The sequence below is a fragment of the Mixophyes fleayi genome, chromosome 2 (assembly GCF_038048845.1).
Source record: "Mixophyes fleayi isolate aMixFle1 chromosome 2, aMixFle1.hap1, whole genome shotgun sequence".
Classification (NCBI taxonomy): Eukaryota; Metazoa; Chordata; class Amphibia; order Anura; family Limnodynastidae; genus Mixophyes; species Mixophyes fleayi.
The window spans coordinates 8,060,746-8,077,047 of NC_134403.1; the positions used below are offsets into that span (position 1 = coordinate 8,060,746).

General features: G+C 55.6%; 1 protein-coding gene across 5 annotated transcripts in view; it reads left to right on the forward strand.

Moving 5' to 3' along the window:
• The window catches only part of STIM1 (stromal interaction molecule 1), a 71,412-nt gene that overhangs the window by 40,303 nt on the left and 14,807 nt on the right, over positions 1-16,302 (forward strand). For all 5 annotated transcript variants that reach the window (XM_075198404.1, XM_075198406.1, XM_075198407.1 and 2 more), the window contains exons 3-6: positions 215-329; positions 2,012-2,123; positions 11,069-11,184; positions 14,723-14,900. In XM_075198404.1, the coding sequence (XP_075054505.1) occupies positions 215-329; positions 2,012-2,123; positions 11,069-11,184; positions 14,723-14,900 (521 nt within the window). The remainder of the gene's footprint in view (positions 1-214; positions 330-2,011; positions 2,124-11,068; positions 11,185-14,722; positions 14,901-16,302) is intronic.

Consider the following 16,302-nt stretch of genomic DNA (forward strand, 5'->3'; position numbering starts at 1 on the left):
TATATGTAATGTGTCTTAATGCGTTCTAGGACCATTTCGTAGATCAGATCTGTGCTATGGCAATGATCTGGCAGTGTGGTGGTACTGGATAGTCTGTTTGGTAAAAGCAGATGATGGGTTTGTGGGGGAGGGGGGTCATAGCCTGATTGGTAGAAGCAGATGATGGGGTCAGTGTGCTCTATTCATAACTGTGTTTTTCTGGTTCCTTTGTCAGTTTCTGAGGGAGGATCTGAATTATCACGACCCAACAGTGAAACATAGCACGTTCCATGGGGAGGACAAGCTCATCAGCGTGGAAGACCTGTGGACCACATGGAAAGTCTCAGAAGGTGAGGATGTGTCTGTCGCGGACTCCTGTTCCCCATGGACCCTCCTATGTGAGATGAGACCGAGCCTGGAGGAATCTGTGTAATACCTGTATCTAGGTCTCTATCTGCTGTGGGCGATGAGGCCAGGAATCCTCTGTGCTCTCCGCGTCCCCAGGCTGTGTATTGGTTTCCGGGGAGGTGGCGGTTTACTTTAGGGTGTATTATGTAGTGCCGTGACCCAGTGATCATCACACCACTGATATAGGAGGCATGAACGCTAACAATACAACCTTTATCCCTCATCGTCTCCGACATGGCCCCCAGCTCGTAGCTGTGCTTACCCCCCACAATCTATGAAGTAGAAGCAGTATAGCCCTCCCCCCTTGTAAAATAAGCAGGCTGTGAATGGGAGACGTATACACTTCAGTGATGCCATTTATAACTAGTACATACGTTGTTAGGAGATTGTGTGTGCGTTCTTATTGTTGTACTTTGTAAATGTGGAAGTGAGTAGTGTACAACAGCTGGACCTAAGTCTGAGTGTAGGAACTTCTGTGTATTTTTATTGCATATTTTAAATCCTTTTTTAGCGCCTGGTTTATTTGTCTCTCTCTGTACTGACGGACAGATTGCATATCACCAAATCACCATTCGGATATAACACTGACCACGTGAATGGGAGCCACATAACTGAGAGCCGACCCTGCCCATCACAGGCCAATTTCTCCATCTGTTCTGTCCTGAGCCTTATTGCTATGTGTGAGAACTTGTACCCACCCTAATTCCTGAGCAAGGATTTCATATCGAACACCTGTAATAAAACCAGTGGCTGGGACCTGCTGTGTGTGAGAGAGGCCGGTGGCTGGGACCTGCTGTGTGTGAGAGAGGCCGGTGGCTGGGACCTGCTGTGTGTGAGAGAGGCCGGTGGCTGGGACCTGCTGTGTGTGAGAGAGGCCGGTGGCTGGGACCTGCTGTGTGTGAGAGAGGCCGGTGGCTGGGACCTGCTGTGTGTGAGAGAGGCCGGTGGCTGGGACCTCCTGTGTGTGAGAGAGGCCGGTGGCTGGGACCTCCTGTGTGTGAGAGAGGCCGGTGGCTGGGACCTTCTGTGTGTGAGAGAGGCCGGTGGCTGGGACCTGCTGTGTGTGAGAGAGGCCGGTGGCTGGGACCTCCTGTGTGTGAGAGAGGCCGGTGGCTGGGACCTCCTGTGTGTGTGAGAGAGGCCGGTGGCTGGGACCTCCTGTGTGTGTGAGAGAGGCCGGTGGCTGGGACCTGCTGTGTGTGAGAGAGGCCGGTGGCTGGGACCTCCTGTGTGTGAGAGAGGCCGGTGGCTGGGACCTCCTGTGTGTGAGAGAGGCCGGTGGCTGGGACCTCCTGTGTGTGAGAGAGGCCGGTGGCTGGCACCTCCTGTGTGTGAGAGAGGCCGGTGGCTGGGACCTCCTGTGTGTGAGAGAGGCCGGTGGCTGGGACCTCCTGTGTGTGAGAGAGGCCGGTGGCTGGGACCTCCTGTGTGTGAGAGAGGCCGGTGGCTGGGACCTCCTGTGTGAGAACTGTCCGCTTGTTATTTCTAATATTTCCTTTGTCTAGAAATTAGTTGCACATATCGACTTTGTATTATGCTGGTTCAGCTACTTACACTTGTACAATGTGAGTAGCATTACCCATCTTATGTATGACCCGATTCATCTTTCTCTCCTATTTCTCAGTTTATAACTGGACCGTTGAAGAGGTTGTTCAGTGGCTCATCACATACGTGGAGCTTCCGCAGTACGAGGAGATCTTCAGAAAGCTACAGCTGAGCGGGCGAGATATGCCAAGGTAGGTTATTAAAGTGGCATGTCTGCCTTTCTCTATATATTCATATTCTGTGCCAAACACTGCTCACCCCTAACATCCCTTCACCATACAGAGAGTATATAAGTGTGCACTATCAAATCACACTGTTGCGTTACACAGTGCCTGGCTGTAGTGTCTGGTAGCCCCGGGGGTTAGTGCCTGGCTGTAGTGTCTGGTAGCCCCGGGGGTTAGTGCCTGGCTGTAGTGTCTGGTAGCCCCGGGGGGGTTAGTGCCTGGCTGTAGTGTCTGGTAGCCCCGGGGGTTAGTGCCTGACTGTAGTGTCTGGTAGCCCCGGGGGTTAGTGCCTGGCTGTAGTGTCTGGTAGCCCCGGGGGGTTAGTGCCTGGCTCTAGGTTTGGTAGCCCTGGGGGTTAGTGCCTGGCTGTAGTGTCTGGTAGCCCTGAGGGGTTAGTGCCTGGCTGTAGTGTCTGGTAGCCCCGAGGGGTTAGTGCCTGACTGTAGTGTCTGGTAGCCCGGGGGGTTAGTGCCTGGCTGTAGTGTCTGGTAGCCCTGAGGGGTTAGTGCCTGGCTGTAGTGTCTGGTAGCCCTGGGGGGTTAGTGCCTGGCTGTAGTGTCTGGTAGCCCTGGGGGGTTAGTGCCTGGCTGTAGTGTCTGGTAGCCCCGGGGGTTAGTGCCTGGCTGTAGTGTCTGGTAGCCCTGAGGGGTTAGTGCCTGGCTGTAGTGTCTGGTAGCCCTGAGGGGTTAGTGCCTGGCTGTAGTGTCTGGTAGTCCAGGGGGGTTAGTGCCTGGCTGTAGTGTCTGGTAGCCCCGGGGGTTAGTGCCTGGCTGTAGTGTCTGGTAGCCCTGGGGGGTTAGTGCCTGGCTGTAGTGTCTGGTAGCCCTGGGGGGTTAGTGCCTGGCTGTAGTGTCTGGTAGCCCTGGGGGGTTAGTGCCTGGCTGTAGTGTCTGGTAGCCCCGGGGGTTAGTGCCTGGCTGTAGTGTCTGGTAGCCCCGGGGGGTTAGTGCCTGGCTGTAGTGTCTGGTAGCCCCGAGGGTAAGTGCCTGGCTGTAGTGTCTGGTAGCCCCGGGGGGTTAGTGCCTGGCTGTATTGTCTGGTAGCCCCGGGGGGTTAGTGCCTGGCTGTAGTGTCTGGTAGCCCCAGGGGGGTTGTGCCTGGCTGTAGTGTCTGGTAGCCCCGGGGGGTTAGTGCCTGGCTGTAGTGTCTGGGTGTCTGGTAGCCCTGGGGGGTTAATGCCTGGCTGTAGTGTCTGGTAGCCCCGGGGGTTAGTGCCTGGCTGTAGTGTCTGGTAGCCCCGGGGGTTAGTGCCTGGCTGTAGTGTCTGGTAGCCCCGGGGGGTTAGTGCCTGGCTGTAGTGTCTGGTAGCCCCGGGGGGTTAGTGCCTGGCTGTAGTGTCTGGTAGCCCCGGAGGGTTAGTGCCTGGCTGTAGTGTCTGGGTGTCTGGTAGCCCCGGGGGGTTAGTGCCTGGCTGTAGTGTCTGGGTGTCTGGTAGCCCTGGGGGGTTAGTGCCTGGCTGTAGTGTCTGGTAGCCCCGGGGGGTTAGTGCCTGGCTGTATTGTCTGGTAGCCCCGGGGGGTTAGTGCCTCGCTGTAGTGTCTGGTAGCCCCGGGGGGGTTGTGCCTGGCTGTAGTGTCTGGTAGCCCTGGGGGGTTAGTGCCTGGCTGTAGTGTCTGGGTGTCTGGTAGCCCTGGGGGGTTAATGCCTGGCTGTAGTGTCTGGTAGCCCCGGGTGGTTAGTGCCTGGCTGTAGTGTCTGGTAGCCCCGGGGGGTTAGTGCCTGGCTGTAGTGTCTGGTAGCCCCGGGGGTTAGTGCCTGGCTGTAGTGTCTGGTAGCCCTGGGGGGTTAGTGCCTGGCTGTAGTGTCTGGTAGCCCCGGGGGGTTAGTGCCTGGCTGTAGTGTCTGGTAGTCCAGGGGGGTTAGTGCCTGGCTGTAGTGTCTGGTAGCCCTGGGGGGTTAGTGCCTGGCTGTAGTGTCTGGTAGCCCTGGGGGGTTAGTGCCTGGCTGTAGTGTCTGGTAGCCCTGGGGGGTTAGTGCCTGGCTGTAGTGTCTGGTAGCCCCGGGGGTTAGTGCCTGGCTGTAGTGTCTGGTAGCCCCGGGGGGTTAGTGCCTGGCTGTAGTGTCTAGTAGCCCGAGGGTAAGTGCCTGGCTGTAGTGTCTGGTAGCCCCGGGGGGTTAGTGCCTGGCTGTATTGTCTGGTAGCCCCGGGGGGTTAGTGCCTGGCTGTAGTGTCTGGTAGCCCCAGGGGGGTTGTGCCTGGCTGTAGTGTCTGGTAGCCCCGGGGGGTTAGTGCCTGGCTGTAGTGTCTGGGTGTCTGGTAGCCCTGGGGGGTTAATGCCTGGCTGTAGTGTCTGGTAGCCCCGGGGGTTAGTGCCTGGCTGTAGTGTCTGGTAGCCCCGGGGGTTAGTGCCTGGCTGTAGTGTCTGGTAGCCCCGGGGGGTTAGTGCCTGGCTGTAGTGTCTGGTAGCCCCGGGGGGTTAGTGCCTGGCTGTAGTGTCTGGTAGCCCCGGAGGGTTAGTGCCTGGCTGTAGTGTCTGGGTGTCTGGTAGCCCCGGGGGGTTAGTGCCTGGCTGTAGTGTCTGGGTGTCTGGTAGCCCTGGGGGGTTAGTGCCTGGCTGTAGTGTCTGGTAGCCCCGGGGGGTTAGTGCCTGGCTGTATTGTCTGGTAGCCCCGGGGGGTTAGTGCCTGGCTGTAGTGTCTGGTAGCCCCGGGGGGGGTTGTGCCTGGCTGTAGTGTCTGGTAGCCCTGGGGGGTTAGTGCCTGGCTGTAGTGTCTGGGTGTCTGGTAGCCCTGGGGGGTTAATGCCTGGCTGTAGTGTCTGGTAGCCCCGGGGGGTTAGTGCCTGGCTGTAGTGTCTGGGTGTCTGGTAGCCCTGGGGGGTTAATGCCTGGCTGTAGTGTCTGGTAGCCCCGGGGGTTAGTGCCTGGCTGTAGTGTCTGGTAGCCCCGGGGGTTAGTGCCTGGCTGTAGTGTCTGGTAGCCCCGGGGGGTTAGTGCCTGGCTGTAGTGTCTGGTAGCCCCGGGGGGTTAGTGCCTGGCTGTAGTGTCTGGTAGCCCCGGAGGGTTAGTGCCTGGCTGTAGTGTCTGGGTGTCTGGTAGCCCCGGGGGGTTAGTGCCTGGCTGTAGTGTCTGGGTGTCTGGTAGCCCTGGGGGGTTAGTGCCTGGCTGTAGTGTCTGGTAGCCCCGGGGGGTTAGTGCCTGGCTGTATTGTCTGGTAGCCCCGGGGGGTTAGTGCCTGGCTGTAGTGTCTGGTAGCCCCGGGGGGGTTGTGCCTGGCTGTAGTGTCTGGTAGCCCTGGGGGGTTAGTGCCTGCCTGTAGTGTCTGGGTGTCTGGTAGCCCTGGGGGGTTAATGCCTGGCTGTAGTGTCTGGTAGCCCCGGGGGGTTAGTGCCTGGCTGTAGTGTCTGGTAGCCCCGGGGGGTTAGTGCCTGGCTGTAGTGTCTGGTAGCCCCGGGGGTTAGTGCCTGGCTGTAGTGTCTGGTAGCCCTGGGGGGTTAGTGCCTGGCTGTAGTGTCTGGTAGCCCCGGGGGGTTAGTGCCTGGCTGTAGTGTCTGGTAGCCCCGGGGGGTTAGTGCCTGGCTGTAGTGTCTGGTAGCCCCGGGGGGTTAGTGCCTGGCTGTAGTGTCTGGTAGCCCCGGGGGGTTAGTGCCTGGCTGTAGTGTCTGGTAGCCCCGGGGGTTAGTGCCTGGCTGTAGTGTCTGGTAGCCCCGGGGGTTAGTGCCTGGCTGTAGTGTCTGGTAGCCCCGGGGGGTTAGTGCCTGGCTGTAGTGTCTGGTAGCCCCGGGGGGTTAGTGCCTGGCTGTAGTGTCTGGTAGCCCCGGAGGGTTAGTGCCTGGCTGTAGTGTCTGGGTGTCTGGTAGCCCCGGGGGGTTAGTGCCTGGCTGTAGTGTCTGGGTGTCTGGTAGCCCTGGGGGGTTAGTGCCTGGCTGTAGTGTCTGGTAGCCCCGGGGGTTAGTGCCTGGCTGTAGTGTCTGGTAGCCCCGGGGGGTTAGTGCCTGGCTGTAGTGTCTGGTAGCCCCGGGGGGTTAGTGCCTGGCTGTAGTGTCTGGTAGCCCCGGAGGGTTAGTGCCTGGCTGTAGTGTCTGGGTGTCTGGTAGCCCCGGGGGGTTAGTGCCTGGCTGTAGTGTCTGGGTGTCTGGTAGCCCTGGGGGGTTAGTGCCTGGCTGTAGTGTCTGGTAGCCCCGGGGGGTTAGTGCCTGGCTGTAGTGTCTGGGTGTCTGGTAGCCCCGGGGGGTTAGTGCCTGGCTGTAGTGTCTGGGTGTCTGGTAGCCCCGGGGGTTAGTGCCTGGCTGTAGAGTCTGGTAGCCCTGGGGGGTTAGTGCCTGGCTGTAGTGTCTGGTAGCCCTGGGGGGTTAGTGCCTGGCTGTAGTGTCTGGTAGCCCCGGGGGGTTAGTGCCTGGCTCTAGGTCTGGTAGCCCCGGGCGGTTAGTGCCTGGCTGTAGTGTCTGGTAGCCCTGGGGGGTTAGTGCCTGGCTGTAGTGTCTGGTAGCCCCGGGGGGTTAGTGCCTGGCTGTAGTGTCTGGTAGTCCAGGGGGGTTAGTGCCTGGCTGTAGTGTCTGGTAGCCCCGGGGGTTAGTGCCTGGCTGTAGTGTCTGGTAGCCCTGGGGGGTTAGTGCCTGGCTGTAGTGTCTGGTAGCCCTGGGGGGTTAGTGCCTGGCTGTAGTGTCTGGTAGCCCTGGGGGGTTAGTGCTTGGCTGTAGTGTCTGGTAGCCCCGGGGGTTAGTGCCTGGCTGTAGTGTCTGGTAGCCCCGGGGGGTTAGTGCCTGGCTGTAGTGTCTGGTAGCCCTGGGGGGTTAGTGCCTGGCTGTAGTGTCTGGTAGCCCCGGGGGTTAGTGCCTGGCTGTAGTGTCTGGTAGCCCCGGGGGGTTAGTGCCTGGCTGTAGTGTCTGGTAGCCCCGAGGGTAAGTGCCTGGCTGTAGTGTCTGGTAGCCCCGGGGGGTTAGTGCCTGGCTGTAGTGTCTGGTAGCCCCAGGGGGGTTGTGCCTGGCTGTAGTGTCTGGTAGCCCCGGGGGGTTAGTGCCTGGCTGTAGTGTCTGGGTGTCTGGTAGCCCTGGGGGGTTAATGCCTGGCTGTAGTGTCTGGTAGCCCCGGGGGTTAGTGCCTGGCTGTAGTGTCTGGTAGCCCCGGGGGTTAGTGCCTGGCTGTAGTGTCTGGTAGCCCCGGGGGGTTAGTGCCTGGCTGTAGTGTCTGGTAGCCCCGGGGGGTTAGTGCCTGGCTGTAGTGTCTGGTAGCCCCGGAGGGTTAGTGCCTGGCTGTAGTGTCTGGGTGTCTGGTAGCCCCGGGGGGTTAGTGCCTGGCTGTAGTGTCTGGGTGTCTGGTAGCCCTGGGGGGTTAGTGCCTGGCTGTAGTGTCTGGTAGCCCCGGGGGGTTAGTGCCTGGCTGTATTGTCTGGTAGCCCCGGGGGGTTAGTGCCTGGCTGTAGTGTCTGGTAGCCCCGGGGGGGTTGTGCCTGGCTGTAGTGTCTGGTAGCCCTGGGGGGTTAGTGCCTGGCTGTAGTGTCTGGGTGTCTGGTAGCCCTGGGGGGTTAATGCCTGGCTGTAGTGTCTGGTAGCCCCGGGGGGTTAGTGCCTGGCTGTAGTGTCTGGTAGCCCCGGGGGGTTAGTGCCTGGCTGTAGTGTCTGGTAGCCCCGGGGGTTAGTGCCTGGCTGTAGTGTCTGGTAGCCCTGGGGGGTTAGTGCCTGGCTGTAGTGTCTGGTAGCCCCGGGGGGTTAGTGCCTGGCTGTAGTGTCTGGTAGCCCCGGGGGTTAGTGCCTGGCTGTAGTGTCTGGTAGCCCCGGGGGGTTAGTGCCTGGCTGTAGTGTCTGGTAGCCCCGGGGGGTTAGTGCCTGGCTGTAGTGTCTGGTAGCCCCGGGGGTTAGTGCCTGGCTGTAGTGTCTGGTAGCCCCGGGGGTTAGTGCCTGGCTGTAGTGTCTGGTAGCCCCGGGGGGTTAGTGCCTGGCTGTAGTGTCTGGTAGCCCCGGGGGGTTAGTGCCTGGCTGTAGTGTCTGGTAGCCCCGGAGGGTTAGTGCCTGGCTGTAGTGTCTGGGTGTCTGGTAGCCCCGGGGGGTTAGTGCCTGGCTGTAGTGTCTGGGTGTCTGGTAGCCCTGGGGGGTTAGTGCCTGGCTGTAGTGTCTGGTAGCCCCGGGGGTTAGTGCCTGGCTGTAGTGTCTGGTAGCCCCGGGGGGTTAGTGCCTGGCTGTAGTGTCTGGTAGCCCCGGGGGGTTAGTGCCTGGCTGTAGTGTCTGGTAGCCCCGGAGGGTTAGTGCCTGGCTGTAGTGTCTGGGTGTCTGGTAGCCCCGGGGGGTTAGTGCCTGGCTGTAGTGTCTGGGTGTCTGGTAGCCCTGGGGGGTTAGTGCCTGGCTGTAGTGTCTGGTAGCCCCGGGGGGTTAGTGCCTGGCTGTAGTGTCTGGGTGTCTGGGTGTCTGGTAGCCCCGGGGGGTTAGTGCCTGGCTGTAGTGTCTGGGTGTCTGGTAGCCCCGGGGGTTAGTGCCTGGCTGTAGAGTCTGGTAGCCCTGGGGGGTTAGTGCCTGGCTGTAGTGTCTGGTAGCCCTGGGGGGTTAGTGCCTGGCTGTAGTGTCTGGTAGCCCCGGGGGGTTAGTGCCTGGCTCTAGGTCTGGTAGCCCCGGGCGGTTAGTGCCTGGCTGTAGTGTCTGGTAGCCCTGGGGGGTTAGTGCCTGGCTGTAGTGTCTGGTAGCCCCGGGGGGTTAGTGCCTGGCTCTAGTGTCTGGTAGCCCCGGGCGGTTAGTGCCTGGCTCTAGGTCTGGTAGCCCCGGGCGGTTAGTGCCTGGCTCTAGGTCTGGTAGCCCCGGGGGTTAGTGCCTGGCTGTAGTGTCTGGTAGCCCCAGGGGGTTAGTGCCTGGCTGTAGTGTCTGGTAGCCCCGGGGGGTTAGTGCCTGGCTGTAGTGTCTGGTAGCCCCGGGGGGTTAGTGCCTGGCTGTAGTGTCTGGTAGCCCTGGGGGGTTAGTGCCTGGCTGTAGTGTCTGGTAGCCCTTGGGGGGTTAGTGCCTGGCTGTAGTGTCTGGTAGCCCTTGGGGGGTTAGTGCCTGGCTGTAGTGTCTGGTAGCCCTTGGGGGGTTAGTGCCTGGCTGTAGTGTCTGGTAGCCCCGGGGGTTAGTGCCTGGCTGTAGTGTCTGGTAGCCCCGGGGCGTTAGTGCCTGGCTGTAGTGTCTGGTAGCCCTGGGGGGTTAGTGCCTGGCTGTAGTGTCTGGTAGCCCCGGGGGGTTAGTGCCTGGCTGTAGTGTCTGGTAGCCCTGGGGGTTAGTGCCTGGCTGTAGTGTCTGGTAGCCCCAGGGGGGTTAGTGCCTGGCTGTAGTGTCTGGTAGCCCCAGGGGGGTTAGTGCCTGGCTGTAGTGTCTGGTAGCCCCAGGGGGGTTAGTGCCTGGCTGTAGTGTCTGGTAGCCCTGGGGGGTTAGTGCCTGGCTGTAGTGTCTGGTAGCCCTGGGGGGTTAGTGCCTGGCTGTAGTGTCTGGTAGCCCTGGGGGGTTAGTGCCTGGCTGTAGTGTCTGGTAGCCCCGGGGCGTTAGTGCCTGGCTGTAGTGTCTGGTAGCCCTGGGGGGTTAGTGCCTGGCTGTAGTGTCTGGTAGCCCCGGGGCGTTAGTGCCTGGCTGTAGTGTCTGGTAGCCCTGGGTGGTTAGTGCCTGTCTCTAGGTCTGGTAGCCCCGGGGCGTTAGTGCCTGGCTGTAGTGTCTGGTAGCCCCGGGGGTTAGTGCCTGGCTGTAGTGTCTGGTAGCCCCGGGGGTTAGTGCCTGGCTGTAGTGTCTGGTAGCCCCGGGGGTTAGTGCCTGGCTGTAGTGTCTGGTAGCCCCGAGGGGTTAGTGCCTGGCTCTAGTGTCTGGTAGCCCCGGGGGGTTAGTGCCTGGCTCTAGTGTCTGGTAGCCCCAGGGGGTTAGTGCCTGGCTCTAGTGTCTGGTAGCCCCGGGGGGTTAGTGCCTGGCTCTAGTGTCTGGTAGCCCCAGGGGGTTAGTGCCTGGCTGTAGTGTCTGGTAGCCCCAGGGGGTTAGTGCCTGGCTGTAGTGTCTGGTAGCCCCGGGGGGTTAGTGCCTGGCTCTAGTGTCTGGTAGCCCCAGGGGGTTAGTGCCTGGCTCTAGTGTCTGGTAGCCCCAGGGGGTTAGTGCCTGGCTGTAGTGTCTGGTAGCCCTGGGGGGTTAGTGCCTGGCTGTAGTGTCTGGTAGCCCCGGGGGTTAGTGCCTGGCTGTAGTGTCTGGTAGCCCCAGGGGTTAGTGCCTGGCTGTAGTGTCTGGTAGCCCCGGGGGTTAGTGCCTGGCTCTAGGTCTGGTAGCCCCAGGGGGTTAGTGCCTGGCTCTAGTGTCTGGTAGCCCCGGGCGGTTAGTGCCTGGCTCTAGGTCTGGTAGCCCCAGGGGTTAGTGCCTGGCTCTAGGTCTGGTAGCCCCGGGGGGTTAGTGCCTGGCTCTAGTGTCTGGTAGCCCCGGGGGGTTAGTGCCTGGCTCTAGTGTCTGGTAGCCCCAGGGGGTTAGTGCCCTTGTCCATGCTCACCCTGATTAGTGACAGGAGTTGTTTACTTTGCTTCTCATTGCTCAGAAACCCAGCAACTCACAGTGCAGGAGATAAGTGAAGATAATAACCTTAAATTAACATTTGCTAATCATAGTACAGCATAGGTAAATGTTTGTACAGTGTGATTGCTGTAATTTACTGTAATTATCAGCTCTTTACAACGGGATTAAAGAGTGTTGGAGATGGCTCACCCTGCACTGACTGTGACAGTAACCTCCTGATTGTCCATTTGCTGCTTCTCTAATATTCATAGAAAATGTTGGTTTGATTGTTTTTAGTCATATTTTTAACTTTCTTAAATACTAGAACTGGCAATAACTGTGTTAGTGTTGCATTATTTTTCAGGATTGGATTGAGAAAAATGTTTGTGAAATGCGCAGTATTTGTCCCAAAGTCTTATACACCCGTCCAGTGCATCTGTGTGTCACGCTGTATACATAGACATTGTCTGTATCATCATATCTGAATTCTGTCCCTCAGGTTGGCTATAACCAACGCCACCATGACAGGTGCTCTCCTGAAAATGACTGACAGGAGCCACAGACAGAAGCTGCAGCTGAAAGCCTTGGACACGGTGCTGTTTGGACCTCCGCTATGTGAGTAACCACCTCCTGACCGCTGACACACGGAGCACTGTAGAACAGGTTTAGGAGCAGAAGTGAGAGGTTTTGTATGATGATGATTAGTGTACAGTGTGAGGAGTGTCAGCGATTTACAGACATAGTCCTATGTCTCTCTGTTCCTTACGAAACATTCTCAGAAGCCTCCTTCTAATATCTGGTGCTGTCAGAGGAAGCAGACTGCGCTTAGTGCGCTGACGCCCGACTGTCCCTAGGGAGGACAGTGCGAGGCGAGAGAGGGGGAACTATGCTCTGAAACCCAGTGATCACGGCTGAGCGGAGTTCTCTGGACGTCTGCCCTATAGTCACAGACTCTGCTTTCCTTTCCGTACACCTAAGGCTGAGCTGACAGTGTTTGTGGACGCCATGGAAGCCGTTAGTGGTGTAATATATAACTGCCTGGACTTTTACTGCACACTTCAAATATTTACACTACAGAGTCTGTTTGTATTACCTGCATGTACACCGATTCATCTCCTCCATAGTGTAGGAGAGTGACAGGGAGCAGAGACATGGTGATATTATACTGATACGCTGTGTATTACCTGTATGTACACCGATTCATCTCCGCCATAGTGTAGGAGAGTGACAGGGAGCAGAGACGCGGTGATATTATACTGATACGCTGTGTATTACCTGTATGTACACCGATTCATCTCCGCCATAGTGTGGGAGAGTGACAGGGAGCAGAGACACAGTGATATTATACTGATACGCTGTGTATTACCTGTATGTACACCGATTCATCTCCGCCATAGTGTGGGAGAGTGACAGGGAGCAGAGACACAGTGATATTATACTGATACGCTGTGTATTACCTGTATGTACACCGAATTATCTCCGCCATAGTGTAGGAGAGTGACAGGGAGCAGAGACACAGTGATATTATCCTGATACGCTGTGTATTACCTGTATGTACACCGATTCATCACCGCCATAGTGTAGGAGAGTGACAGGGAGCAGAGACGCGGTGATATTATACTGATACGCTGTGTATTACCTGTATGTACACCGAATTATCTCCGCCATAGTGTAGGAGAGTGACAGGGAGCAGAGACGCGGTGATATTATACTGATACGCTGTGTATTACCTGTATGTACACCGATTCATCTCCGCCATAGTGTAGGAGAGTGACAGGGAGCAGAGACACAGTGATATTATACTGATACGCTGTGTATTACCTGTATGTACACCGATTCATCTCCGTCATAGTGTGGGAGAGTGACAGGGAGCAGAGACATGGTGATATTATCCTGATACGCTGTGTATTACCTGTATGTACACCGATTCATCTCCGCCATAGTGTGGGAGAGTGACAGGGAGCAGAGACATGGTGATATTATCCTGATACGCTGTGTATTACCTGTATGTACACCGATTCATCTCCGCCATAGTGTGGGAGAGTGACAGGGAGCAGAGACATGGTGATATTATCCTGATACGCTGTGTATTACCTGTATGTACACCGATTCATCTCCGCCATAGTGTGGGAGAGTGACAGGGAGCAGAGACACAGTGATATTATACTGATACGCTGTGTATTACCTGTATGTACACCGAATTATCTCCGCCATAGTGTAGGAGAGTGACAGGGAGCAGAGACACAGTGATATTATCCTGATACGCTGTGTATTACCTGTATGTACACCGATTCATCACCGCCATAGTGTAGGAGAGTGACAGGGAGCAGAGACGCGGTGATATTATACTGATACGCTGTGTATTACCTGTATGTACACCGATTCATCTCCGCCATAGTGTAGGAGAGTGACAGGGAGCAGAGACACAGTGATATTATACTGATACGCTGTGTATTACCTGTATGTACACCGATTCATCTCCGTCATAGTGTGGGAGAGTGACAGGGAGCAGAGACATGGTGATATTATACTGATACGCTGTGTATTACCTGCATGTACACCGATTCATCTCCGCCGTAGTGTGGGAGAGTGTCAGGGAGCAGAGACACAGTGATATTATACTTATACGCTGTGTATTACCTGTATGTACACCGATTCATCTCCGTCATAGTGTGGGAGAGTGACAGGGAGCAGAGACACAGTGATATTATCCTGATACGCTGTGTATTACCTGCATGTACACCGATTCATCTCCGCCGTAGTGTGGGAGAGTGTCAGGGAGCAGAGACATGGTGATATTATACTGATACGCTGTGTATTACCTGCATGTACACCGATTCATCTCCGCCGTAGTGTGGGAGAGTGACAGGGAGCAGAGACACAGTGATATTATACTGATACGCTGTGTATTACCTGTATGTACACCGATTCATCTCCGCCATAGTGTAGGAGAGTGACAGGGAGCAGAGACATGGTGATATTATCCTGATACGCTGTGTATTACCTGCTCTGAGATAAACAAATTGAGCTAAATTGTGTTGTATATTAAATGTCCACCTCCGTTCTTCATAGGCAGCAAGTCCCGTCTACCTGTATTAATGTGCAGTCACTGTATAGCCCGGACTTATCCCTGTCTTTAGATCTATCTATACAACATGGGGCACGTTGGATGTGAGTGAATCAATGCCGGCTGCTGCACTGTGTTTTAGAGAATTAATGTAAATCCTTCACTTTTCCCAGTTATCCTGCTCCACATTCCCATGTCCCTAGCAACCGAGCCACAGACTGCAGCACGCTTTGTACACACAGCTCTTATCATAAACACATGCTTATTTATAGGCCATTTCATTTATAATTCCACACAGAATGAAACCCAACCCGGCCGCTCAGCCCAGGGGAAAATATCTTACGTCATTTCTTCATAATAGGAGGAAGTCAGGTCCCCCAGGATCAGCCAGAAAAGACGCTGGAGTGAGGAACGTTTAACTCACAGATATTCCAACACACCTTTACCCCTCATCCCCTGAACATGTTCTGACCACTGGGAATAAGAATTAGTCTGTTGGGTCATCTGCACAGAGTGCTCCCTCCTCCTATTAACGCTGTGCATTGTATTGCTCCACCCTCCCCCTCTATTAGCGCTGTGCACTGGATTGCTTCACCCTCCCCCTCTATTAACGCTGTGCACTGGATTGCTCCACCCTCCCCCTCTATTAGCGCTGTGAACTGGATTGCTCCACCCTCCCCCTCTATTAGCGCTGTGCACTGAATTGCTACACCCTCCAATTCTTTTCTCTCTAAATAAACCATTCATCCCTGGAATGTACGTAGTGTGCAGAGATGGGGTGGGGGCTGCATATACTGAGGTTATATCAAGGAGAGAGTTATGTAATAAAACGTCTGCCACTAAACAACAGGGGACACAGTCAGTGATGTGAGCCAGACTTTCAGTGATATGGCAATGTGTCCTGAGAAACCTCCCTGTTAGTCTCTATTTCTTGGCTATTCCAAGTGTCTTTTCTCCAGATCATGATTTGCAGACCCTGTGTTGAGATGACTTAACATGACCCAGTTCCCCATGTTGTTCCCACCTCTGTTTGCTGTTTTTATATGTTAGTGTATTTGAATCTTGTGATAATTGCCTTTTTCTCAGTGACTCGTCATAACCATCTCAAAGACTTCATGCTGGTTGTGTCCATTGTAATTGGTGTCGGGGGCTGCTGGTTCGCCTACATCCAGAACCGCTACTCAAAGGATCACATGAAGAAGATGATGAAGGACCTGGAGGGTTTACACCGAGCTGAGCAAAGCCTCCATGATCTTCAGGAGAGGTGAGTGTCAGCCTTATAGCCCAGGACTTTGCTTTGTTCCTGTGACCCTCTGTAATCCACTCCCCGGCTGTCCCTGTGCTGTGTTCCTGTGACCCTCTGTAATCCAGTCCCCGGCTGTCCTGTGATGTGTTCCTGTGATCCTCTGTAATCCACTCCCCGGCTGTCCCTGTGCTGTGTTCCTGTGACTCTCTATGATCCAGTCCCCGGCGGTCCTGTGATGTGGTGGCAGAGTAACTGAGTCCCTGTACACATAAAGTACATGTGGAAGGGAGGGGAAGCAGGCAGGAGTTTGGAGATCTCTCTGCCTGGTGTCTTCAGCATCCGAGCCCCCGTATGAGAGTGACGATCTAGCAGTGCATTCTGGGATTGAGCCCACTTCCCCTCTCTTGTGTCTCCAGCCACAATTGTGATTTGTGCTGTTTCTCTGCCAGGTTGATTCTTGGCAGTCACCGATACTGATCCTGCCATTTCCTCAACTTGGAGACCACATAATGCTGAGATGTGAGATGCCCTGAACCTTCCAGATGCAATGAGACACCCCTGAGCCCCCCACTTGTGGCCTAGGTGTCATGGAATTACAAGGGGATGGGGTACCCCACATACTATAGATGCCCCATCATGCTATAGAGCTGTACAACCAACTAGCACCTGTCTGTCAGCAGCCACCCTCCCCTCCCCATACATTGCTATATTTATGCCTATTATCTATTATTTACGTACATATTGGCCTCTGCTCTAAATATATCCCTATATAAATACAACCAGATCCCCCGATGACAGATTGGACTCAGAGAGTATGAGGCCACGTAGGGGTCTGCAGATATCTGATGCGTCTCTATAGAGGGTTAGAGATGGCGGTATACAGGGTAATCATCATTGTGGCTGCTGTGTTTGTGCCATAAATTAGCCGTTGTTTAGTCCCTGCAGGCTCTGTGCCCTGGATCTAAGTATCTAATCTAAACACAGGATGGACGCCAAGCGTTACTGCAGAATGTGCCTATTCTCTTCTAATTTCATGTTTTCTTTTTCTATAATTAGACTATGAGGGTAATGCTTTCTGTTAGTAGTGACCCTGGTCGCCAGCTTTAGATTGTGAGCTCTTAAGGTCAATTGCTATGAAGTAAGACCTGTAATGTAAAACCAGAAGAATTGTTTTGTGCTGCTGATCCATATTTCTCTTACATGCATATAAGAACCATTTCCTGAATGTTTACGTCACACAAGACCTCAATGCATGATTACCTCTAACATTAGCCAGACTGTCACCCCCACAATCCATTATAAATAATAATTCTTCTACCGCCAGCCGGACCCCTACAGTGTGTGCTTCTCATTACTGGCTCCCAATTATTACACTTATTCCAACAATCTGTCTGGACCACTTACCCACATATATCAATGT